The sequence below is a fragment of the Athene noctua genome, chromosome 3 (assembly GCF_965140245.1).
Source record: "Athene noctua chromosome 3, bAthNoc1.hap1.1, whole genome shotgun sequence".
NCBI lineage: Eukaryota > Metazoa > Chordata > Aves > Strigiformes > Strigidae > Athene > Athene noctua.
In genome coordinates, this window is record NC_134039.1 from 73,539,857 (window position 1) to 73,566,442 (window position 26,586).

Genomic DNA, 26,586 nt, shown 5'->3' on the forward strand with positions numbered 1-26,586 from the left:
TTGTTAAAAGTTCATGCTGAGTCCCAGTGATTTGGAGTATAACTGTTTTGGTCCAGCTGAATTCTGACTTCCCTGTTTTTTTTGTCAACTCTCTCCAATTCTGGTAAAAACATAACTACTGAGACGGTCGTTTAATTTGGTTTAGTTTTGTTCTGCTTTTACTGCAGATTTTCCTACTCCTATGATTACTCCCTGTTTGACGCAAATTGAGTTATCGATTTGTAAAGCTCACTTTCAAGACTCATATACTTCATAACATTCTTCTCTTCTGAATTTTTCCCTTCCAAACCACTGCTTATTGTTTATTTTTTCCAATAACCTTATTCTTATTTCACCTTTAATTGAGATTTTAAGGTCTTTGCATATTGTAGTCATGTTTTTGAAGAGTTAAAAATTACGAATGCCTAATTTCAAAATGGTATATTTATCTATGATCTAATGTGCAACTCATTAAAATTTTTCAGGTGAAGCAGAAGATCAGGATGAAAAAGATGACACAGAGAAAGAAAACACTGAAAAAGATGATGATGTTGAGCAGGAACTTGTCAACAGTGACCCTACAGACCCTAAGTGGATAGAATCCCCCAAAACAAACGGCCATATTGTGAATGGCCCATTTCTATTGGAACAACAGATTGAAGATGAAGATGATGAGGAGGAAGAATGTCCAAATCCAGAGGAGTATAATCTTGATGAGCCAAATGCAAAAAGTGATTACTCTTATAGCAGCTCCTATGAACAGTTTAATGGTGAATTGCCAAATGGACGTCATAAAATTCCTGAGTCACAATTCTCTGAATTTTCAGCTTCAGTGTTCTCTGGGGCTCTAGAGTCTGTAGCTTGTGGTTCTGCTGTTTCTGAAGGATCAACTGTAACCGAAAGAGAAGAGAGCAGCCCATCTCATGACAGGAGCAGAACAGTTTCAGCTTCAAGCACTGGGGATTTGCCAAAAAGTAAGTACTCTACTTAGTGATATATACCATGCTTGAAGTTTCTTGAAGCTATAGGAGATGTCTTATGTAGAACGAGTAGTGAATTTAAACTTTCTGTGTATGTTTTTATCTGTGTTCAGTGACATGCAGATTTTACTTTTTGGGGTTTTTTTTTTGGTGAAAATACAGTGCCAAGCCTTATGGTTGGGTTGTTCCACACTTTCAGTAACGCAAAAGGACCTTTCAATAACAGACAAGAACTCTATCACACCGCTTCCCTGACTTTGAACACTAGGTCTAGCGCTTCTCATGGATGTTGACTTTACCTGCAGGGGAAGGATTTTAAATATTTTTCGTTTCTGGGTTGGTGCCAAACCTAGTAATGTCCTGGCCTGCTTTGTGCTTGAGTCTGAAGAGTGTGCAATGAAAAAATGGTGTCTGTGTCCTAGCCTCTGCAGTCAGAGAAATCTGATCAGACTGCTGCCAAATGCTCTTTCCTAGGCACTCCCTAGGCCTGGGGAGGGAGGTGGGATATAGGGTCAGATTAACCATAGCTAGGGTTGGGTTACAGCTGCAGCCCACTGCTGGGAACCCTTTTTCATTGCTCACTGTTTTTACCTTCTTGATTTTATCTACACTGAACATTCCCCTCATTGGATCACACATTGTGTGAATGCAGAATCTCAGTTCTGATTATTTTAAACTTAGTACTTCTTCTTAAAAGACTTTTGGCAAAAAAGCAGAGCAGGTATCTAGAAATGAAGAGGAGGCTTTTAAGTTAGTTTGGTCCCAAAGCATTCTGGTGAATTTTGACCTTCTAGGACCAGGTTTCAACGAAAAGCAAATGTACTAGTTTTGAATGGCTTTTAGAAATAAGGAGGAAGGGGGAATACTTTTTATTTGAATTGATGGAAAAATTTGTCTAGTAACATGGGTGTGTATTGCATTTAAATAAAGGGACAAGTGGAATAGGAAGTCAGTGGTTAGGTTAAGAAAAAAAATGTAATGGTCTCATTAAAAGACAATAGCTAAGCTTACTTTAAGTAAATTGGATGATTTTTCTTGCATTCAAACCTGGGAGTTTGATAGATGCACCTTGGAACACAGTGCAAAAGCATTCTTGTTAAATTTAAACAAATCTACCATCTGAAATCTTAAAAGGGAAGCAGGACTGTGGTGGGGTTTTTTTTTTTGTTTCTGCTGTAGAGCTTGTTTTTAAGGATATTAGATAAACTACTGTCGATTAAATATTCCATCAACAGGTCAGTGTACACAGGAAAGAGAAAAGGGCACTTACAGTTGCAAATAATCATTATTCCCATAGTTTAAGGGCAGAGGTCACACTGAGATCATGTAACCTGACTTCCTTTTATAACAGTACAGTAATACACTATATATTAAGCCCAGTAAGCTTTATGTTTGGCTTAAAACACATTTTTCCAAAGAGATTTGGACAAAAGAAATGATAAAAAATCTGTTCTGGTTGAAGTGTGTTCCATTGGTCATTACTCAGAATTGTTTCAGAATTGTAGCAAGTTGAGATTTGTCTGTCTGCAGCTTCTAGCTATTACATCTTGTTATATCGTTTCTCAGCCATATTAAAAAAATCTGTAATATGCTGTGTTTTCATTCATTAATGATTCTTTTCTGTTTCAAAAGTTCATCTCAACCTTTTTATTAAAACTCAACAAGACGAAGTCTTCGTCTCTGTAAGGCGTGTGGCCAACCCTCAACTCATTATGGCTTTTCTGTATTCAGTGTGGTTTTGAACATTTAAATTCTGTTCACCAGAACTGCTCAGATCCAAAACTGCTGCCTGTAAATCCTGTTTATTGACTACATGGAAGGTGAAATCTTGGTGTCATTGCCAAGAGAGCTGGATTTTTGGTGTTGAATTAAATAGCTCCAGGGTATTACACATAGGTTTTATTTATAGTGCCAGTGGCTAAATTATAAATATATGGGTTTCAACTTTAATAAAGAAAATACTGAGAGACTGAATCTGTAAGTGAATAGAAGAAAATTAGATAGGTTAGGGAGAAGACCAACCTGCAACAACGTTGTCCCAGATGAAGTTACTAAATTTAAATAGAGATCTATTGAAAAATAGTTGAGTGTATTTCTTGGTTTAAGACTGCAGAAGAGCAGTTCACACAGTTTACTACGGAGTCTTGACAGGTTAGGTAATCTTCAGGTAGGCAAGAAATGTGACGTAAAATACAACTGAGTAGAGCTCTGTTTCTTGAAAATGTGAAGGTCTGGGCAAATAAGTCTTCCAGTCCATCTCCTTACACTCTGTATCCCTGAAACAATGTACAGGAAGTTTCTAGATGCGTGGTAGCCTCTTCCTTTGTGCTGCTGGCAATAAGTAGAGGTAGAAAGCCTCTGCTACTGTTTTCCTGGAGTGATGTATAAAATCCTCGTACCTACAGAGAGTAAAGACAGTTTTTGCCATCATGGGAGCAGCTTGGCTCCATAGCTGGAGAAACAAACCTACTTTATTCCTCCTTGATGTTATCTCACCAGCACCTTTTCTGCAAAGAAAGAAGAAAGAGTAAATTCAGCCATAGCTCACTTCTTTCTCAGAAAGAGGAAAAGCTAAACATTATTAATATTAATTATATCAATAGTAATGTTGGGTTAAACAGTAGTAAAACAGATTAAAGTATTTAGAAAGAAGAAAGATACAAGAGCTGGAGGCTATTCAGTATTTTTAAATGGTGCTACTTTTTCCCTATAACTTTAGTGCCCTTTTCTTGTATAGCAGCAGACTTTATTTGTTCCTCTCTGTCTAGGCATTGCTATACATTGTTAAGCAACATGGTCTCATTTTCTTGGAATACTTGCCCCATTCAGTGCACAGACCAGTTTGTGTTCAGTGGGTGAGCACCTATTAAGTTTTCATCTTTTTCAAGTTTTCACTGCGTGACCAAATGCCCTTAAAATAGATCTGTTAATTTCCTCATGACTCTCCTCCTCATTCCAGTGTTTGAATGTTTACTAAGTATGCTATCATGCTAAGACTGTGGGCAGAGGAGGTGATATTTCTCAGTTTTACAGAACGAGGACACACAAAAGTGAAAATCAGAAATGCTCACTAGTTTTGTGCTCAGGTTGAGCTCCTTTGGATGATTTGTTAGAGCACTTACTAAAAAGTATGCTCCTTTTGAATTTACTTTCAGTTGTGAACGATCCATGTTTGTCAAATTCAGAATCCAGGGTCTTGTTCATCTCTCCGAAAATATGGGACATAAACTTAATGAGTTCCTGAGAAAATACAAAAGTGTAGGCACTTCCCTATTACCTTGTCAGGTCCCTCTGTTAGAAGAAAGTTGAAGCAAGCTGTTTTCTAATGCCATATTCTGATGTCTTATTTTTGAGGCTTTTTTTCTCCCTTCATTCCACTTTATTTACTGCAGTCCTTCAACAAGACGTGTGGGAAGGATTTATCTAGCACTATTTTTTTTTTGCCATTTTTTCTTGAATAATGCATGTGATTGTGTTTGAGAAAAAATTAGACTGTATTACGAAGCATGCTTGTGAGGGAAGGCTTGAATATTAAGCTTACTGGTTCCTGCTGGATTGCAACTTGACTCTCTCAGTATATTTTACTTTTATGCCCTATATTGGTGCTTTTAAAAAAATTGAGTCTTTGACTTCGTTCCAGCTTTTTTAGAGGACTGTTTTGTTGAGGTCACTGCCACCTCTGTCTTCTGCTGTTTAGTCCTGTCTTTACTTCTCTCCCCTGGTGGATCCTGCCTCTTTCTTTTCTGGTTGGCCAGTATTTCAGTGCCCTGATGGCCTGTTCAGGCTTGCTGTCCCAGGAGTTGAAGATCCTCATCTGATTTTAATCGCTCTTTAACTCACCATTAGACATGCTGTATTTTTTCTCCTTGCCCCATGACTGGTGTATTTTCCTCTTTCAATTGTTAGGCCAGTTTCATTATATCCCCATTGGAGTCCCAGGTGCCTTTTGTATCTAGTACCTCTTTCTTGCCTTACCACCAGTTTCCAGTTTAGTTTCCTTAGCTTTGGGACAAGGAAATTAAGATCAGTCCTCTGCTGCTATGTGATTTGTTGTGTCTGGTTCTATGTTCAAGTCAATGTGCTTTCTTTCCAACGTGGTTTAGGAGCTAGCAGCTGGTATGTCAAAACAAAGAAAAGCAGCAGTCCTCCACTGCTGTGTGTTAGGGTTATCAATGTCCCAAGAACCTCTAAAGACTGCAGGATTAATTAGAATAAAGTTCTGCCTTTTTGGTCTGGATCATACTCAATGCAGATAGGACCTTAAGAGAACTTTGATTGAATGAATCAGTGTCTGTGAAATGGGTGGCAGTGCCCTAGGCTTTCAAATTAGCCAGGTTTTGGTGACTTTCTCCCCTTGGGACAGATTTAAACAGAAAAAAATCCAGCCACATTTTATTTACTTTAGCCAAGAATGGAAGTGCAGAATTTTATTTTCTCAACCAAACTGTTCCAAGAACATGTCTTTCATGTGGAGTTCTTGGAGTTTGAGTTTTAACATTTTCTGTCTGAATTTGTTCTTGGAAACATATGCACTTGTTTTGCTTAGAAGCTCCTCTGGATAGTCTAATAATAGTCATTTGGCAGTTAAAGAATGCAAAAAATTTGCCCTTGAAATGTGTAAGGATATTTAGAAATCAAGGTAAGAAATCCTTTTTATGTTCCTTTAATTTGTTGTAACATGCAGCAAATGATTTTGATGTCTTCAATGTATTATAAAACTGGATAAAGTGTCAAGGCAAAACTGCTTGGAAATAATGGATAGTACGCTCAAAATACTCACTATTCTACATTTTGCTTGTGTTAGCAAAAACTCGTGCTGCTGACTTACTGGTGAATCCACTGGACCCAAGAAATGCAGATAAAATTAGAGTTAAAATTGCTGACCTGGGGAATGCCTGCTGGGTGGTAAGTATAACTACATCATTTTAGCTATTTAGCCTTCACTATTTAGAACAGGCCTTTTTATTGTTCGTTTTTCCATTAATGTGGTTCTTTCTGTTTTAGCATAAGCACTTCACAGAAGACATCCAGACAAGACAATATAGATCCATAGAGGTTTTAATAGGAGCAGGTTACAGTACACCTGCTGATATCTGGAGTACAGCATGTATGGTAAGAACGATACAATGCGTGTTTTACAAAAATAAACCTTCTAAAAACAGTTGTTTATTTAGTGAGGAAACCCGATGAAGATGATTCTGATTTTATAGACAGTCTTGTAGCTAAAGCCACATAAAAAAGGCTGAAGTGTATCTAGGATTGTCTTTAAAGTGAAATACTTAATAGCAATATCACACCTAGGTAGTATAATAGTCTTACAATACTTGGGGCCATCCAGCCCTTTATGCTTGAATTTAATTTGACACAAATATGTTACCATAAATTATGTAATATCAGATAGCTACTGATGATTTCCCCCCTTTATTTCTTGAGCATTATTAATCAAAAGGAAGCATTGTGGAGAACATTTCTAATTTTTATTTAAACATGCAAATTTGGAGGGAAATATATGTATATTTTAAATGAGAAAGTCTCACTGAAATAGTACAACTGTATGTTTCCTTCCCATTTTACAATCTATGCAACTGTTTGCTGTGCTTCCTTTCCGTTTTCTTCCATAAAGTAGCAAAACAGTGAAATATTTCAAATTCTTGCCAAGTGCAGGGAAAACATTCATCAGATTAGTCTTGCAAATCACAGCTTTAGGTTTTAAACTTTGAAGAGAAGGAATTTAATTTATTAGTAAAATATGTGGTAACATTCTGTAGAATTAGTTTTAACACCATAAAACTGAGATTATAGATTTTTAAAAATCTTTAGAGAATAGAAAAAGTAAAAACTTAATCATGAAACTTTCTGAAACACTCTGTTTGTAATACCTCTTTGAGGATAAATAAGTTACGTGCATCTTCTCATTAAAGATAGTTTAGGAAATACAGTTAGATATATCTTTGTCTATTTTAAAAGTGAAAACTTATTCAAATCTTTGTATTTTACAAATACATGTCTGAAAAGAGTAAGTGTATGAGGAGGAGGAGAAGACTCAAATACTAGACACAGTTTGCAGGCGTGGGTGATGAGAAGAATTGCAGAGCTCAGAGAGAGAGGAGGAGGAGGATTGAAAGGAACATAAAATCCTACAGATATTATAAGCTCAGCAAGCCATGTGTTAGAAGTAACTAAACCATAAGTAAAATTGCAAGTATGTTTTCTCTGGAGTTTAATACGTTTAATACTAGCTTTTGCTTTAGTACACAGAAAAGAACATCCATTTCCAAATTTACTCTTCCATTTGGGGGCAAAATGTAGACTTTTTCTATTACATTGAAAACAATGCATAGAAATCATGTTTTGATCCTTAATTCTGTGAATGATTCTTCTCTTAACTATAGAGACTTTTTGTTCCTTTTACCTGATATTTTGTAAACCTCAGTTGAACTTGATACCTTTTTATGGTATTGAATACCCTGTATTCATCTTCTTTAAGGTTGTAGCTCCCCCCTGCTAATGTTACATGTAGTCCTGTAGCTAAAGCCAAATGAAAAAGGCTGAAGTCTATCTAGGATTGTCTTTAAAGTGGGGTACTTTATAACAATATCACACCTAGGGAATATAATATTCTTACAATACTTGGGGTCGTTCAACTCCTTACACTTTCTTTTCCATGTTATATAAGTGTTACTGCTTTCTTCATGTGAGTTCATTCTCAAACTCAAAAAAAACCCCAAACCAAAGCATCTCTGCCCCTAGGGGTATCTTGATTCAGATTCACAATTATTTATGAAATTTTGGTATTTTAATGAGAAAATTATACTTCTGCTCTTTTTGTTATGTAAGCTTTAAAGATAGTAAAGCATTTGAGGCAGAAACACTGGAATTCTGTTTTCTGCCACAGACTTTGGGGTTTTGCCCTTAAAAAATGCTGTAGAAATTTTATAATCTTACAGCACTGACATACAGTTGTTGAGTTTGGTTGTTATCATTATATAGTCATGTGAAAAATAGATCAGTCTCTGAAGGTCACCCCCAAAATTCATTGTTTCAGTACCCCTCAGGATCTGCTTTCATTCCCGTGTAGTTGAGAAAATGAGTCAGAAAATGATCAGCACTGTGAATGCTGGTCCCATATCAGATGGGAAATGGCTCTGAGGTGGGGATGAACTTGAAGACCTTAACAGCTCTCTCTGCAGAGGACCTGTAGTAGAGACTAATGGCTAGGGAAACATTCTTGATGTGGAACTGCAAACTCCCCATTAACTTACTTAGGCTGTCTTTGGAAATTGTGATTTGATTCTCTCCAGTCCCTAAAGCGGCCGAGAACTGCGAAGTATCTAGGTGTTGTAATGCCACTGTAGTCCCACTTGCTTTCTCAACTTTGGATTCCTTGTACCTAAATATGGTTCAGAAAATGCCCTTCTAGATTACCTTACTCTTGTTTCATACTTAATTCACTTTATTCCATAATGTTTACTGTTACGTGTCTTTTCAAAAGTATTGTCTGCTGAAGCAAGAGATGGAGGTGGTGTTTATTTTCAGCCCAAATACAGCTCAGATACCCTGTTAGCCATGTTGTCCAAGGCTTTCAAAGGAGAGCAAGGAGACTTCTTTGTCATGTTGCTTTGCTTGTACAAGTCCAGTGTCATTAAGGACATTTTTGGAAGCAGCACTATGTGAAATGAGGGGTCCAGCAGCATTGCCTTGACTTTTGCCTTGGTGAGCTTCCATCCTTCCATACTGTGCCCAGTGTGACAGTACCAAGCACACATGAAGTGGTGTGCTACCAGCTGACTCTGTATTGATTGCATGGGGTATTTCCCATTTCCTCCTCTTTTTAAAATTAAAAAAAAAATGTTTGTCAAGTAAGGGGTAGCTGTATGTTATGAAGTGACCTAAGTTTGAGATTGTGTTCAGGTTAGGTAAGTAATTGCTCTGACTGTATCCACCTGTCAGAAATACTACATTTGTGAACTGGTAGGCAAGGTGCCTTGTGGCTTTGCAGTGGGAGCCACATTATGTAATTATAGATCCCGTTCTTCATTCTGATCACGGTTTTGACTTTGGATGAACTTTCTTGTCTCAATTCCTCCTCTACTGAATGATAATGAACATGTTGAAAAAGTGTGTGCCTAATATGAATGATGTGAATGCAAAGTATAGGAAGGTAGTATCAAAGTAAAGATGAGACGTTATGCTTTTGAAACCCTTGCTCACAATGGAATCACTGAGCCATTTCTCTGAACCTGCACTGCAAGAGGGTTCAAAATATTTTGACCTCATTTGGATGTAATTGTGAGCTTGTTAGATCTGTGTGTACGCGTGACCTTCAAATCAGAGGTTTCTGACCAGTATTCTCAGAGAGACTGATCTAGCTGTGCTCTTTGCTCCTCCCATCTGTGTAGCTCTTGGTGACAGAAGACCTGCTGCTTCAAAATTGTGGTCAGGTTCTCCATCTCAGTAAGCATTATTTATGTTTCACAATGTGGCTGCAAAACTGTCCTTAGAAAGGCTTTTTCACAAGTAGTCCAGAACACACTGCTTAGTAGTAAACAGCACACATGAAGACCACTTAGCTTGCAAAATAAAAGAGATTCTCCATGTGTTATATATCCACTGCTGTGCCAGATATTCTAGATCATGTCTTCATTAATAAAAATTACAATAAAACCAGGCCTTTCTTTGAACTAATTTAGGGTCCATAGCGCTTCTATGTCAGAGGTTTATGTGTGCATAAAATGCCTCAGTCTTTTCATGTCTCCTGGATTTTATGAAGGGTCACTTGGAATGCTTGGGACCAGGATTCACCTGAGATCTTATCTTGGTCTTGTGCTTTATGGATCTCCATTTGAGCCAAAGGTTTTTCACTGCCTTTGCTAATGAAATAATCTTGCTCACTGAGAATAGCACTGTCTATAAGAGTAACAGAGCTACTGATTCTTGTATTGGCTTGAATTTATGGCATAAAATATTAAGCACAGGGGTGGTGTTTTATCACAACAGCAGCAGACTGTCTTTTTTCATCGTACCATTAGCTCATCAGTTTTACTTGGTCTTTAGGAATGAGGGTGGAGATGAGATGATTTTTTAAACAAAAGCCTCTGATAACAGTGTCCTGAGCATACAAAGCATCTGTGGTCACGTGTGCACAGCAACTTTCAGAACACCCCCTTTATGAATCTGGCTTTTAGGACGTGGCATGTTGTGTCTACACGGAGTTGCTCTCCTCAGCTGGACTCTGCTAATAACTAGGTTCCTCTAGAGATCAACTCCATGATTTTGAGGAACAGCTTCCAGGAAAAAATAGTCCTGTTTTATGTGTATTGTCTTTAGTATGGGAGTAGCCAGAGATTCTGATCAGGATTACTTGTGCTGGAAGTGTACATAAACCACTACCCAAATAGCAAAAGAGGGAGAAGTAACTCAGTGTTAATAACCTTACAGTTCTGTTTCTTCTGGTGTTATGTCAGTGAGAAAGTAGCATTGTAAGGCAGCAGCCCTGTGAGCTGAGTCTTCTAATTTTAGATCATTTGGCGTGGCCCAGTTCTTGTGCCCCAAACCTCTTTGAATCACATTTAAAGGGTGAGAGCAAGTATCCTCAGGCCAATACCAGTTCTCTGCTCAGGTGATCTGAATCTGAATCTTTAGGAAAAAGGAGAGGGTGCGGGGGAAAAGATAGGGGGGGAAAAAGAGGACGATGCATAGCTTTGGAGGCTTATAATCAGTGCATGCATGACATGCTGTGAAGCTAATAAAAGAAGTTAGATGCCATTGGGCTTTTCTAGACCATGACAGAGTTGTTTGATCGTTCTATGCTCAGCAAAGAGTTCAACAAAGTGTAGTAATTTTTTTTTCTGAGTGTTTGCTTATCATTTGCTGGACATTTACAAGTTTTGCTAGGGAAATTGCACAGTGCCCTTTCTTTTTCTTTTAACAATGTGGCCTGTTTAAGTGGTATACTCAGCTGGTCTCATGGAAAGCTAGACACTGGGAATCTCTCTCCACATTTACTAAATTCTAGAAAATTCTATGTTCCCATACTGTACTAAACCCTATTTTAATTCTGCCAACAGGGAGGTGCATCTTTCATTTTCACCTAAAAAAGGAACAGATTTGGAGCCAGCAGTGCCTTTGACAGGATTGAAACCATCCTTGATCATTTAATTTTATCAGGATGAATTTCCACATTTGCAATATTGAGAGGGTTGTTTTCTGTGGAGCAGAAACTGAACAGGCACTGCATGATTTAGCATTTCCTAAATCTCAAAAACCATGGAACACAGTACTCCACTGCTGCTGCCAAGAAATCCTGGCAAGATAAGGGGTTAGTACTGGCAGAGGGCATCCCTTTCTATTGCTTCTGGAAATGACTGCAAGCACCATGATTCCACTGCTTTTCCTTGTTTATGCTCTTTGAATTGGAGTCAGGAAAAGCACCTGAAATGATGAGTCTCAGCATCTGACTTTGGTTGTTCATTATGTACAGTCTTGCTTGAGCTGTGGGGAGGAGATATCACAAGCTAGGACATTAACAAGACTGTGTTTTTAACACTTAGCTGAGGTGGCTTTTGTGGTGAGTTGTGATTCCTGAAATACCTTCTTTTTATAATAAGAACTAGAAAATAGATCATAGCTGTAGATTGGTAGAAAGTCAAAGAACGAGAAAATTGTACTTGGTGTTCTATCTACCCAAAGAGAATGCAAATGATGAAAGAAAATACTACTGGGGTGAGAGGGAAAGGGGGCAGGCAACCAGCTTTCAAAATGAGGGAGATGATACTACAAGGCAAGCAAGCTTACAGGGGTGTTTTTTACTACAAGTATTTCTATTCATGTGAGAGAACTTGGAGGGACAGAATGAAGAATGAGCAGAAAATAGTAACTTACGATATTAAAACTAAACCTACATGTAAGTGCTTGTAGTTCAGCCCCCAGTTTACTGCTTTGCATGATGTCCTCTAATGTGGGGTGGAGAGATAACTGTCCTTAACTACTCTTCCTGTGTTGTAAGTGGCAAAAAACCGATCATGCCTCCATGGGATCATGAGTATCATCATGCTAGTATGTGTGAGTGGCACATACTAAAGGTGTGATGACAAGCCTCAGTCTGCACAGAAGCTTTTTTTTTTGAGGAAAAATGGAAAATCAGAAATCTGGTTGAGAGACAAGAAAAACTTCAAGTCACTATGCACATATTTTGCGGTAGGCAGATACAGTACAAAATACTGTTATTAATCACTATACACCCTTTTTGAAGGTGGTGGGTGGACAACCTGAAACATTCAAAAGAAAATTATTTTCCAAAGAAACTGACTTTCCAAAGCAACCACTCAGCATGTGGATGATTCTGAGATCAGAGTCCAGCACAGAAGAGACCTGTTTCCTTTTCAAGCATCCCATGCCATGTCTGTGTTTTGTATATCTGGCCTTTCTCACCAAGCACTAACCATGCAAAATGCCTTTCATGTTCTTTCTGTTGCCTGGCTCTTCAGAGGGAGATATCCATGGGAGAACAAATTGTCAGCTGGTGTGCATACCTCAAAAAGCTCTTTTGCGCTTCTTTTCATGCTCCCACTTACCTGTGGAACTGCATTCTTAAAACTAAGCCTATTTTTAAAGCAGTGACAATCTTCTTGTTCACAGCTCTTCTTTTCAGCTGGGGCAGAGAAACTGGCCAAAAGCCGGATCTCATCTGTCAAAATGATAATTCTGGCCTATAGCTTGTTGTCCTTTTTCAGCTGGGGCTTCATAAGAGGAATTCAGGGAGGCTGATGCAGTCCAAATGAATTATTCTTCCAGTCCTCTCCCAGACAGCTTTCCCTAGGCATGCATCCATTTTCAATCACCAGATTGAGTACACAGCTGTCACACAGTGAAACTGTAGCTATTTCCAATTGTGTGATTAGACATGGATCCACAATATACGATAGTGATGCCAACAGTTTAGTATTGTGGTAGGTTCATATACTGTCACGTGGCAGGAAGGAATCATAGCCTCTCCAGAGCCTACAAAAGGAGCAGCGTGACCGTTTGCATGAAAGGTTCTCCATCTGCAGATGGAGAAAAGCAGTCTAGACTGTTTTTCTGCGATAACCTTAGGAAAGTGGTAAGTAGCAATTTCCAGTACAGTCAGTAAGGATGGATGATTGCCTTGGGCTTTTGTGCCATATGTTGAGTGTGCTGTATCTCATTTGTTATCTCCATGTAATAATTGAAATGCTGATTTCTGTTGAGGTAAATGTCAACATTAAGTAAAAGATGATGATATTTCAAAGTCGGAGTTTCTGTCAAGATACTAGTTTTTATAAATGAATACTTTCAATTAGAAACTAAGTAAGTAAATACGGTTAGTCTGTATTTGTAGCATCATAGGAATAATAACCAAATTTAGGATGAAAGAGATCTCAAGTAGTCTACCTCCTCATTGAACCACAGTTAACATCAGGGTTAGATGAGGTTGCTCAGAGCCTCATCCATCTGTCAGGATGGTATTTCCACAGCTTTTCTGAGCAGCCTGTCCCAGCGCTCAGCCGTCTTGCTGAAGATTTTTCTTCCCTCCTATCTGGTTGGAATTTCCCATCTTGCTGCTCGTGTCTGCACTCTGTTGTCCTTTCACTGAGAAGAGTGTATCTTGGTCTTCTCTGTTACTGACTTTCAGGCAGTGGAGGGCGGCAACCTTCTTCAACCTGAACAAACATCCTCTGCTCAGCCCCCTAACGTCTTAGAGGTCCTCCCTGGCCTTTCTCCAGTTTGACAGGGTCTCTCTCATACTGCTGGCCCCAAACTGGTCACAGGTCTGCAGATATGAGTGCTGAAGAGAGGGGACGTCACTTCCCACCAAGGGCTGGGAACACTCTTGTTACATACAGCCCAGTACGTGGTTAGCCTGCATTGCCACGAGAGTGCACTGCTGACCTGTGTTCAACCTGCTGTCTGTCAGGGTCTCCACCTCCCGATTTTATCACAGAGTGTTGGTGACTCACAAACTGTAGACTGGGTGATTTTATATCCCTACAGTTGGGTGCAAAGTGTTGAGAAGTGCTGAGAGAAGTGCTCAGGACGTCCAAAGCAGCAGTGCATCGCCAAAACTGCAGTTCTGAGCACCAGCAGCAGAGAGCTCTTCTTTCCATGGCACTGCTTCAGTAACAGGACTGCAAGGCTTTCTGACGCACCACACCTTTGGCCATCAGCTTAAAGAGCAGAACTCCTCTGACTGATACAATCCAGAGGTGTCATTGTCCTTCTTATGTCTATTTACATGCTTATTAATGCTGATTCTTCTACTTTATGGTAAAAACCGAGGTCAAGGATTTATTCTTTTTTTTTAAAAGGCCCAATTAATTTCATTTATCTTGCACTATGTAGCCAGTCCGTCCTACAGATATCTAAGAACCTGTTACCAGATTACTACAGATGAACTTGTGAGACATTGTCCTGCATAAATGCTAAGTACTATTACAGGTATTTATTGCAGCATCCAAAAGGCAAGGCTGTCCCTGGGCTGTCCCTGTGTATATCTGAGTCAGAAGTTTCTTCGTTCCCAGTGCAGAGTCCTTTAAGGAGAATCAGGAAATCAAATGTCTGGGATGCCACAGCTCCAGCCCATGCTGGGCATGGAGTCAAAGCTATACAAAAAGGAAAAAAGAATCATCAGCAGCACTTTGAAAAGCTTTAGTTTCTCTTCAGCAAAATGGTGGTATAAATATCCCATATCTACGAGAGCTTGCAGCTCTTATTATATACAAATTGATCTAAAATTCAGTGTATCACAGCGGTATGCTTACTTCTTGTGCTTTCCTATGAACCATTTTTACAGTTTCTCCAATTTAATCTTTTTAGTCCCACGCAGACGTATCAAGCTATTAATACTTCATTTTTTGGGACAGAAGCTATATTCCTTTGGAGTCTACCTTTGTGGCTAAATTCAACTACATTTCCATTGTTCTCCAGGAATCTGTTAAATAGCAATGAGTTTCTTAATGTCCTCTGAAATCAGCCCCATCAGCATGTGTTCTCCTAGGAAAGGTGATACGGCTCTTCCAGTGAATATATTCCCACGAGATACAGGGGGGGCGCTTGGGGCTGCTCAGTCTCATCTCAAGAGAATAACAGTATTATCCATGTTGTGTTTAGAGATCTCTACCAGTGATCTCTTCTGGCTACTCTAAAAATTTCTTCAGTTTAAATACCTGGTAATTTATGAAGCCCTTCAGATTTTTTTAAGCCATAAAATGAAAATGCTCAATCTTGAGCCAAGAGTGGACTAAGAAGAAAATTGAATGACTGTTTATTAGTGATAGTGACTTCAGAAATTAAAGACCTGTTCATAGGATCAACAGAAAATGTCAACAAGGGGCGTTCTTGCTTTCTTGGCTGCTGTGTGTAATGGCAATGAATTATTTTGGCTATAGCCCACTTGGATGACACTGCAGTTCACAGCTTGAAAAAGCCAAGTGCCCATAAATAGGCTGAATTTGCAGGTGATTTAACAACTCTAGATTACGAATTGGAACAGAAAAGTGTATATTTTCAGGAGACAAATATTTTGTAGTAAATGTACTAACAGAGTGAAATCCCATCCTAGAACTGTGCCAGGAAGTTCTGCCTGATACTTGGAATGATTTTCTGGATCAGATGTTTTCTCTGGTCTTGGAGATGGAAAACAGTCTGATGTTTAAACCACCTGGAAAGAATTAGATTCCTGTGGCTGCTTGGGTAATTGACAGTCCAGAGCAGAAAGAGAATAGTTTAACAAATTAGGCTAGGTGAAGCCATGTTTGTACACAAGTATGGGCTCCCGACTTACTTCAGTGCTTTGCAGCTTTTAATGTTCATGACACCCATAAAGTGAAACTCAGTTTTGTCCTGACCTAACATATGGTTGACATCCCATTGAAGCATTGCATGGCCCGAAGGGATCAGTCATCCTGATGTCTGCTCTGGATTCCTTCATCAAAGTCAGTCTCAGTATTTTACCCTGTGATTGCAGTGTTTACTTTGACTTCTGATTCAACAAAAACACTTTTTAAAAAACTGTTGTAGATTTAGAGTCATCAAGGAAGCTTGCCCCATTTGCTAATTTCAAGTGATTAATTATAGTTATAAATGGATTTTATTTATGATTTGTTCATACTTTTTTTATTTCAGTCCCCAACATGCGATGACCGATAATTAGCCTTCAGATACAAGTGTAGCTCTTTATTATATAGTTAGTTAATGATGCTGAGAGGGGTATTTCTTACACATATGTAACATGATCAACAGCCAACGCATTAGTATGTAAAAACATGTTTTAACATCAGCTTACACTGATGCCCCCTTCACACCCCCGTGCAGCCGATCTGTTCAGAATCGCTTCCTCTGCAGCTGGATGCTGTTTGCTGCCTCCTGCCACTTGGGACGGCGCTGACGACCAAAATATGACCCAAATACTCCCTGGTAAGCCGGTGGAGCCCCAGGGGCTGCTGGGGAGGGACCACAGCTCCACACTCCTTGTCCATCTCCTTCCTTCATCCTGGCTGAGTAGGCAGAAACGCCGGGGGTCTGGGCGTGCTGCCTGTTGCCAAACCTCCAGCCTCTCATAGTGACGGGGTGTGCTCGGGGCTGAGCGCGGGGCTCGCTCCAGAGCCTGGCTTCGTGCTGTCCTTGCACTGCGGGAACGGGGCTCGCCAGGTAAGTGGCCTCTCCTCCGTCTCAAATCCAGTTGTTGGCCTTGAGCTTTGAATGTTAATTCCCTCTTGGTTCTGAGATAGTTGTGATGTTTTGCTGACATCTTAAGATTAAAACCATTATTTCTGAAATACCCATAAGTATGTCTGTTATGTTATAGGCTTTTGAGCTAGCGACTGGAGATTATTTGTTTGAACCACACTCTGGTGAAGACTATTCCAGGGATGAAGGTACGAATCTTTTGAGATGTTATATGAGTTTCTATATATTTTCACACTTCTCTTAAATTTCCAGTGAGCTTACAGTGGGGTTGAATTTTGTATTTGAGTGAACTGTTCATACACACTGTTTTCAGAATATAAATATGATTTTTTTCTTTTTAGTTTTAAGTTCCATCAGTAGCAATGTGTGGGCAAAAACTCCCTTCTGCAGATACTCATCTACTTAACAACTGCCTGAAGGAATTAAACTGCCCTTCTTGTAAGATTGCATATGTGTGGAAACCTGATTGAGAATAACAACATTTTAGTTTAGAAAAGAAACGACAGATTTGAACTTTATAGTATTTTCTCATTATAAGAGTGACACTGGAATAATGTTTACATTGTGTATTTTTATTTGAATTAGGCAATTACTAATTTTTTAAAAAATCAGAATTAACTCCTGCTTCCATCTGTATACCTGTCCATTTTCATGCTTGTTTGCTTGTAAATGCTCTTTGCAGTGGTAATGTGGGCATCATTTATTGTTCCTAAATGCTACTAATGATGCCAGAGCTCTGCTGATCCTGGAAACCTCTGCATGGATTTGCTGCAAACATTGTTGATTTGAAACTATTTCTGATTTTTTACTAATTCCAGTTTCTTTCCTCTTCTTTTTTATCCCATCCTTTCCCTGCCCCTTCCACTCCCGTATCCTTTTTTTCTCTCCCTCATAGACCACATAGCACACATCATAGAGCTGCTAGGCAATATCCCAAGGCACTTTGCTCTATCTGGAAAATATTCTCGGGAATTCTTCAATCGCAGAGGTAGTACCTCTTCTTTTTGAAAGGTGCCGTGATGCAGACAGAAGTGGAATTGCTGTTGCTGGTTGTAGCATGTCCCACTGAGGAGCATTTCCTGAAACCACATAACAAAAATTTCTTTTTAAAAACCAAAATACACAGGAATCTGTGATAAAAAAAAAAAAATTTTTTTTTTAGCTAAGCATTCTGAAAAATAACTATTGGTAGATTTTAAATTACATAGCAAAACTTGTTTGTAGTAGCTGATACATGTTGTTTTGAGAAGAAAGTTTTGCTGAAAGCATCCTTCCAAATCAGCCACTGAGCAGTGTGCACGTGTCTTTTTTACCAGGATCAATCTATTTCTGTCTGTACCGGGCCAGTGTTAGTGTGTGCATGCAACGTACTGATTAAACTGTTGTATGTTTCTGTTTTGCTGGCAATGTTCTCCAATGCAGACCACATAGCATTGATCATTGAACTGCTGGGAAAAATCCCTCGAAAATACGCTATGTTGGGGAAATATTCCAAGGAGTTTTTCACCAAAAAAGGTAACGGTATTTATGCAACACTAATTTAAAGCATAATACTATCCAGAAGGAGAATTATGTTCATTTATGGGTACTGAAGAAATATATCCATTTAAATGGAGAGCTCTTATTAAAGAAGAATTTTGGTGTAAACTTGGCTTTCTGAGAAAAGCCACAATTTGCAGTATTCATTTCAATATTTCATTTAAAATTCATTTTGGGATGCACTCAACAAAGTGTGGATGTTAACAAATGTCTGTGTGAATCTGTTGTCTAATGTTCACGTAAACGTAAGGAATCAGGTGATGTGTAGCTTGTAATGTGATGGGAAATCATCTGCCAGCTACTTTTGATCATATACAGTGGTCCAGCAGCTGTTACTGATAAGGAGTAACCAAGGTGGGAAGGGAATACCTGGGCAGTAGACACACAGCTGCGTGCAGTCAGTCCTCATGCTCTCGTAACCTCACTGAAGAGGGAGCATGCAGAAAAGACAGCTCTGGGGCAGAGCAATGGAGAAAGCTGCTCTGCTCTGCGCCGTGCTGTCTCACTTCAGATGCTCCCAATTACCATGATACCCGAGTGCCACAGCCATACCATGGGTGATGACTTAGCTGTGTTTGGCGTTGTACAGAAGTGTAACACCTCTAAAATTAAAACCTTTGTCAATCGCTGCAAGAAAGTAATTAATCTGAGCAAATGCACGGGGCCTTACGCTTCCGTTACATTTTTGTACTTTGCCCAGACTGCTCTTTAAGACAGGTTTTTGACACGTGAAGGAATGTGGTGATGCTTCAAGTGTCTTTTGTGCCCTCAGTGCATGAGACAGCACAGTGTTATATTGAGAGGCTGGGTATGTCAGGGCCTCCTGCAGCGTGGTGGGGGAACATCTGGGGCCGCTGACCACAGCAGGTACGATCTCCTGCTGCACAGTGCTGCAGCTTCCTCCTGCCGTGCCTCCAGGTGCCCGAGCACACAAGCTGGTGGCAGGGCCAGCACCGACCAGCTGCATCGGGCACCTGGGGTGCCGGCGGGGCTGAGGCGGCGGCGCTGTGCTGCGAGAGGGTGGGGTTGTGAGGCAGGAGACAGTCCAGTGATTCATCCCCTCCTGTGGGAGAGTCGCCGTTCTGTGCGCGGTGTTTCTGGTACTGCAGGGACCTCTGCATGCCTTCGTTGCCTTAAGGAAAATGTAATGGTGTTAAACACAGTGTGAAGAAGGGCAACAGTGATGATCAACAAGATAGAGCAACTGCCATTTGGGGGAGTCGAAAATGCCTGGGGCGTTTTATTGTGGAGGGGAGAGGTTGCTGGAGGAATAACTAAGGTTTACAAAATCAGGAAGTTGGTGGATAAGCTGAAAACAGCTGTTGTTTGCCAGCACCCACCATATGCAAGCTGGGGGACACCCAGTGAAACTTGCAGGGGGTGGCTGCAGAACAAGCGCTTCTCTGCGCAGCAGGCAGGGAGCTTCAGGAGCCTGCTGCCATGGGGGCTGTAGAGAGAGGCTCTATCTGCAGGCTCAAAAACAATCTCCTGTTAACTGAGACAAATGAACTCGGGACTGACAGGTCCGTAAATGTTTAAAGCAGTAAAAGGGCTGGGGAGGAGGTACCCTCTGGCACCCCCCGGCAGGGATTGCAGCTGCAGGAGCGAGGGCAGGGCCTGCAGAAAGGATCCTCTGCTGCCCTCCCTGCCCCTCCTGTGGCCACTGTCAGAGGCAGGTACTGAATTAGGAAAGCCCCCCCCAGCCTAACCAGCCCTTAAAGCGTATCTCATGTTCCTAATTTTCACTTTGCACCAGATGGACTGGCATTTTCTAATAATGTCAGAGAACCTCAAAATGAGGTTAACAGTTACACAATAACCACAGTGTTTGTGGCACACAGAAGAGGGCAGTTTGTAAAATTCCCATGAAGTGGAGAGTTTCACGTGCTTCCATCAGCATCTCCCACTGCAAGGTGAGCTGTTGTCCTCTAGGGCCTGAACTTCAGTGACGTTCCTCAGAGACATCATCTGCCATGGCTCTGGTTGGGTTTTAAGCACTTCAGAAGACTTTGTTCACCCACCACAGAAAATGTAAGTGCAGGTTTGCTGTGGAAGCTTAAGTAGGCTGCATCCCAGCTGTTCTGCTTGCAACAGAAAATCTCAAATGCAAGATGGAGTAATAGCCCAAGCTGTGGTTTTGGATCATACCAGTTATTCTACTGTTGCAAGTCAGGAAAACTGACATGTTCTATGGAGGAAAAATGAAGGTGGTGAGTTTCCTGCTCACCTATTTGAGACTTTTTTCATTTAATTGGGCACCAGATACCTTTTCCTTTTTCCTGGCCAGCCTCTCTGGTGCCCCCAGGAGGGATTTGAGGTTGATGGGCTGGCAGGGAGTAAGAGGCTTCATAGTTGGCTGCTGCATTTTTTACTCATCTGTTTGTGGCCTGAGCACTTATCAGAGGCCATGTATTACAAGCCTGAGGCTCTTCTGAAAATGTCATGCTATGGTGTAAAGGTGATCTTAGAAATCTAACTGTAGGCTCCTATTTTGAAAACATCAGCCTTGGGTGAACATCAGGAAGTCACAGCTTGGGTGTTGCTCCTGTCCAAAAGCAAGTTCAACCTCAGAGAGAAGCTCTTAACATTTGAATAGTTCCGCTGAAGTCACAGGGACAAAAGGAAAGGTGTTACCAACTAACGAGTTTACAGGATTGAGTCTCTTCTCAGCAATTTCTGAAGGAGTTTGTGACATTCAAATAGGAGGGTGCATTTAAAAAAGGAAAAGCATTTATAGGTTATTTCTTAGTCACTATAATGCAAATGCTCATGTACTTTTTATAGGGTCTCATCTTGATTGAGCCCAGTAATAACTCCAGTCAGTCTTTTTTCCAGTGCCTTCATGGAAGCTAGTTTGTCTGTAAAAATGATTAATACATTTTGTCACTAAACTTAAAAAACCTTTCATATTTTTCTAGACTGTGGTCCCTTTTATTTTAATTCTGGTATTTGCTAGCCCTGTTTCCTTGTGAGCTGAACCTGTTTAAGATGCTGGTTAGATACTGGCTTTGCTCATTGGAAGTTGTAACAAGGAAAAGCAATGCTGCTTACTTACCATCCAGGAAGGGAAGGGGTCTCCTCCCTTTCCCTCACTTCCATCTACTGCACCATGGGGCCTCACTAGCAGTTCTTCCATTAGTTCTTGAGAGCATGTCCTCAAAATACAAGGTAGCAGGTATCCCACTGCTGCTTCCCCAGTCCTTCACATCATCTGTTTCTTACTGTTCAATAATCCATCCTCCTCTTGCCTGGTGACACATCTTAAATTTGTCTTTGACAAATTTCACAGACCTGCTCTGTTTTTTTTGTTACAGTCAGCAGAGAAAGCTTTAAATAGCATCTTCGTCCCCACAGGTCCTTCAGAAATTTCTTTAGTAATTTTCTTCTGACTTAACATTCAATTTTTCAGAAGGTCCATTGCTGCCTCCGCTTTGGCTACCTGGCTTTTACAGTTCTGATAACTCTGTTGTCCTCTCCAGATATTTCCTGTGTGCTTCACTATTAAAAAAAGTAAAGAAAGAGCTTCTGTTAGGAAGTTTTCACTTACTATTACATTTTTAGCATTTCTCTGAAAATTCCTGTTAATGCCCTGAATACTGATAGTGTCAGACCAGTGGGCCTGTTCTTTTCATTTCTCCCTTGAATAAAGGTACAGCCTTGCTGTCCTCCAGTGTCATGGTACAAACTTCGTAGAGATGAAAGTCTAATGTTGTCAGACACCTCCATTTCCTCCAGTGCTTTAGGATGAGTTTTTCGTCCACCTCCATTGTGTTAATTGTCTTTTACTTACCCTATTTTGATTCCATGGTCAGCATCGTGTTCTTTACTGAAAACTGAAGCACAAGTTTAATTCTTGGCCCCCACACAGATAATTTTTACTGTATCCCATCTTAAATACTTTTACAGTCTTAATGGAATTTCTGGTGGAAAACTTCATCCCGTCGCACTAAAATAGTTTGTTCTCAGCAGAAAAACACTACAGAATATTGTGCTGCCCGGAGTGCGCTGGTCTTCGCTTGGGGACTTCAAATTCAGCCTCCACTTTACAAAATAAGGAGTCCTCAAACCAGTATGAAGTTGCCTTCCACAGTGACACCAGGAGCCTCATCTTCCAATCTTACTTTCCTCCCTCAAGTTGTATAAAGATACCTAAACTGCATCGTTTGCATACAAAGGTGGGGGCAGCGCTGCACGGAAGCACACTCACTTCCCCAAAGCTAGTTTAGTTTGGTAAATGATTATGGCAACCCTTGCAATGAATGCTGTCAGCTGGAGAAGCTATGGACACAGCCTGACGGTTTTTTAAGTCGTTTTTTTGAGAATTTTTTTGTCAGTGAGTCAGTAACGACTCACTGTTTTCTGTTGCTTTCTGGCAATATTTGGGTTTATGTGTTCTTATTAGATTGTTTACTACCTGTTCTTGTTAGTAGTCACCGATACATGCTTCTGGAAACCTTCAAAAGGGTAAGATTTTTCAGCAGTTAAATTTCAGAGTTGCACAAAGTTTTTAAAGGGCTGAGAGCCTGAAATGAATACACTTCTCTAAGATGTGCTGTCCTTTTTGTACATTGATACTGTGGGACAGTATGTGCCCAAAGCAGAGCCTTTGCTTGACTTGCAGGTTCTGATGGGACATGCTTGTACTGTAAATGTACAGACATGAACTGGCAGGATACACCCTCTGCTTTAGCTCCTCTCTTTCAGCAGCCCTCCTGCCCTGCAAGATGGAAAGGAAAGAGGACAGTGGGCCAGCACTTCTTGACTTTCTGCTACCAGCAGGTCTCTTCTCTTTCTTTTGCAAGTGTTTGACCATTTGCACACTCGCTCTTTTGGGGTCTTTGACAGCACCTGGAGAGCTGCTTTCTCGAGTGTTGTACCCTGCCTAGAACCTTCTGCTATGGCCTGAGGCAGCAGCAGGTGTGTCCTGCTGGGCTGTGGCAGTTTTCATCCGTTGCATTCAGATGCTGAGACTCTGAGGGGCAGTCTGAAGACAAGCGTTGTTTCTGCCCAGGATGTAGTCAAGAGGGATGTACAGAAACTCAGACCTGCGAGCTGACATCCGATGGTTTTATGAGCAGTGGATTACAGCCAGGGACAACAATCAAGTTGCCAAACCACTTTGCTTAAAAATAGCGTGGCCTGCGTGCCCCCATATGGGACGGTGTAGTGTGCTTGTGAGGCTGTGGGTGAGTCACATTCAGCTTCCACGGGTTGGGGGAGAACCCATCGCTGTCCTCAGCAGTTCAGGGGACATCGCAGCAGCGCCACAGGGGCCCCTGCAGTGCTTTTTCTAGCATCACACGGAGACTCCCTGGCTCAGATACATGCTTGGGAAGAAGGGAGGTGGCAGTGGAGAGGGAAGGAGCAGCCAGAAGTGCCTTGTCTTTCCTGTCATGCCGGATGACCTGTGGATAGACCTGGATAACATTTATGGTTTGAATGGCAGGAGGGTTCTTGCTTCCTTCATTTATTTTGGTCTGAAACACATTGCCAGGCTGGCCGTATGCCCCCTCCTTGATGGAAATCAAATCCTGCAGCTGCTGCCACCGCTTGTGTTAGTGGTTGGCTGAAGGACATGTGGGCAGCAGCAGGTGCTTCCTGCTCAGGAAGGACTTGGGCCCAGCCTCTCGGGGGAGATGGAGCAGAACCTCCAAGTGCCAAACCTCTGTGTTTGGCTTGGTCTGGGAGGAATCGCTGCTCTGCCGCATTGTCGGCAAAAGCCACGTAGCGAGGAGGTGACCTGTGCTGCCCAGACTCCCTCTCGGGATTGGTTTTTGTGAAATTCGGGTTCGTTGGCTGATTGAGAGGCTTGCAGTGTTCTTTGCCCGCGGCGTGAGCGTGCATGTGAATGAGTGCCTTTGCGTGTGGGAGACAGAATGAAGACAGCAGGAAAAATCAGAAATGATGTGTACAGTGGAGTCCAGGTGTAACATACAGTTTGGCGTAGGAATGATTTCTTGGTTTTGACATCGGACATACTCATCTCCTTTGAGGACCTCAAGCAAGCTTGCGATGTGCTGCCCTTCCTAAATAATGATTCTCGGCCTGGTCAAGGTGCTGTGAATGCAGAGTGGGAGAAAAACGGAACAGGGATTAGTCGCCAGCAGGGATAACGAGGTATTTTTCTAATGCCAGTAATATTTCTGTTTGCAGGAGAACTCCGACACATTACCAAGCTGAAACCTTGGAGTCTTTTTGATGTGCTTGTGGAGAAGTATGGGTGGCCTCATGAAGATGCTGCACAGTTTACAGATTTCCTGATCCCCATGCTAGAAATGGTCCCAGAGAAACGTGCTTCAGCTGGAGAATGCCTTAGGCATCCATGGCTGAATTCTTAGCAGAATCTCCCAGCTGTAAAAAAAAGCCAGCAACCACTTTCCAATGCATCGGACCTAAATGGTGACTGTCACAAATTCTTTAGCAGGATCACACGTGAGCTGGCTTCAATCCTCAGACCTTTATTTTGCTTGAGGTACTGTTTGACATTTTGCTTTTTGTGCACTGTGTTCTTGGGGAAGGGTAGTCTTTTTGTCTTCAGCTAGTAGTTTACTCACCCACTTTCTTCAGAAAACACTTAACGTGTCTTTAAGCATTGTTTCTTGTGTTGTGTGGCATTTCAGATGTCAGATTTTTGAACAAAGGAAACTTCCCCCCATGTGTTTTGGCAAGTTTTGTAACTATTTATGAAAAAAAAAAAATATTTTAGCTGATGCATATTATATAATTTACGAGCGTAAGAAATTTATCAAGTCAGAACTGAGTTATGGCGAGGAATTGTACAATTTTCTCTTCTGGCAAAGGGACGTCATTCTTGTATTATAGTGTATGTAAATGCACCCTGTAAATGTTTATTGCCATTTAAATATGGGACTGGGGACTCAATTTCAGAGTAAAGCGACTAAGTTTTAGAGAGCTTTATAGCAAACCAATTGCATGTAGTGGACTTTTAAACTGCTTTAAGGGATTGTGTAAACTTTCTATTCTGTAGCAGTTCCCCGTTCATTGGATTTTAAACAAAGTGGCTCTGGTTTACAGGATTTCATTCCCCAAACGGCACTTTAAAGGAAGGCTAGACTTCTTTCTAATAAAGTATGCATTACCATTTAGCACTCCCTTTTAGGACTTTTGCCTATTTCAAGTGCTTTTAAGAAAAGAAAAATAGCAATTTCCCTTACAATGTGATAGTGAAGACATGGTACCATATGGTGTTGCCTTTTTATAAGCACTGTAAGTTGTACTATACCTTAAGAAAAAAAAAGTTAATTAAAAGTCGAGCATGAGAACCACTCTCTGTGTAGAATTACTGATCTTTTATAATAAAAGTGTGTGCTTGGCATCAGTTAAGGAAGGATATAGCTGCAGATATTTACAGTGCAGTGGGTAAAATAATCCAAGAAGCAAAATCATGCTCATTCCATTCATAGCTTTACATGTTTCTAAAACAAATTGCACTAGCTTTATTCTTTCCCATAACTAGACATACGTTACCTGTTGTAAGTTGCACGCAACAATTACGTGTTTCCTAGGAAAAAAAGCTGCATAGGCTGAAGCTTATAGGCAATACAGATTTTAGAATGTACAGTACGGAGGTGTGTTTTGGCCTCTTTTAGAAGTCAGTGGGATGAATGTAAGCTTACTTCTGATCTTCATGTAACTACGGTGCCACTTTTTTCTTGACTTTGTCCATATGAAATTTATTCACATGCCTTTGCAATAACTAGATTGTGAGAAGATAGCCCCATGCTGTAACAATAACCAGTTGTTTGAGGTGCTTGCAGTTGTCTAATTAAAGTGTTTTGTTTTTTCAGACAGTGTGCTGGTCATTGGAATCTTTGCTAGCCCTGACTCCAACTGTTTGTTTGCTGGAGGTCGTGTCGCGGTGGTGGTGGTGGGGGGGGGGGGGGGCTGTTTTAGCCTGGCCAACCAAAAAGCAGCTTTTGGTGTTCACTGGCAACACATCCCGAAGGGTAAGGTGGCACGAGAGCTGTGTGTAAGTGGTTGCTAGGTGTAACGGAAAGAGGGTGTTATTTCATACAAGGTGTTGAACTACTGTAAACAAGCAAACGATTACCGCCTCACCAGTAGGCCGGTGCAGCCACTCCTCCAAAAAGGAACGGCAAAGCCACCACCGAGTGCGACACATACGCACCGGTCAGGAGAAACTGCTGGCAGGGCCCCAGCACACGGAGCCATGCGTCCAGCCTTCACCCTCCCGCCCCCAGCGCTTCACCCTGGAACCGCCTCCAACGGCCACAAGGACGACCCTGGTGCGAAGGACAGTGCCACAAGGGACGCCAGAGCTAGAGGTAAAAATTACATTCAGCTTCATGCCCCGCGTAGTGCCTACTTGCTGCAACTGATGAGGGGCTTGTTCATGAATACA

General features: G+C 41.0%; 1 protein-coding gene across 4 annotated transcripts in view; it reads left to right on the forward strand.

Annotated features, from left to right (window-relative positions):
- Positions 1-26,014, forward strand: part of SRPK2 (SRSF protein kinase 2) — a 147,036-nt gene extending 121,022 nt beyond the window's left edge. For 2 of the 4 annotated variants that reach the window (XM_074903354.1, XM_074903355.1), the window contains 7 exons: positions 465-953; positions 5,764-5,864; positions 5,964-6,071; positions 16,783-16,852; positions 17,560-17,652; positions 18,087-18,179; positions 24,357-26,014. In XM_074903354.1, coding sequence (XP_074759455.1) covers positions 465-953; positions 5,764-5,864; positions 5,964-6,071; positions 16,783-16,852; positions 17,560-17,652; positions 18,087-18,179; positions 24,357-24,541 — 1,139 coding nt within the window. In that variant the 3' untranslated portion in view covers positions 24,542-26,014. The remainder of the gene's footprint in view (positions 1-464; positions 954-5,763; positions 5,865-5,963; positions 6,072-16,782; positions 16,853-17,559; positions 17,653-18,086; positions 18,180-24,356) is intronic. The other 2 variants (XM_074903356.1, XM_074903357.1) reach the window with 2 other exon arrangements.
- Positions 26,015-26,586: the final 572 nt, after the last annotated feature.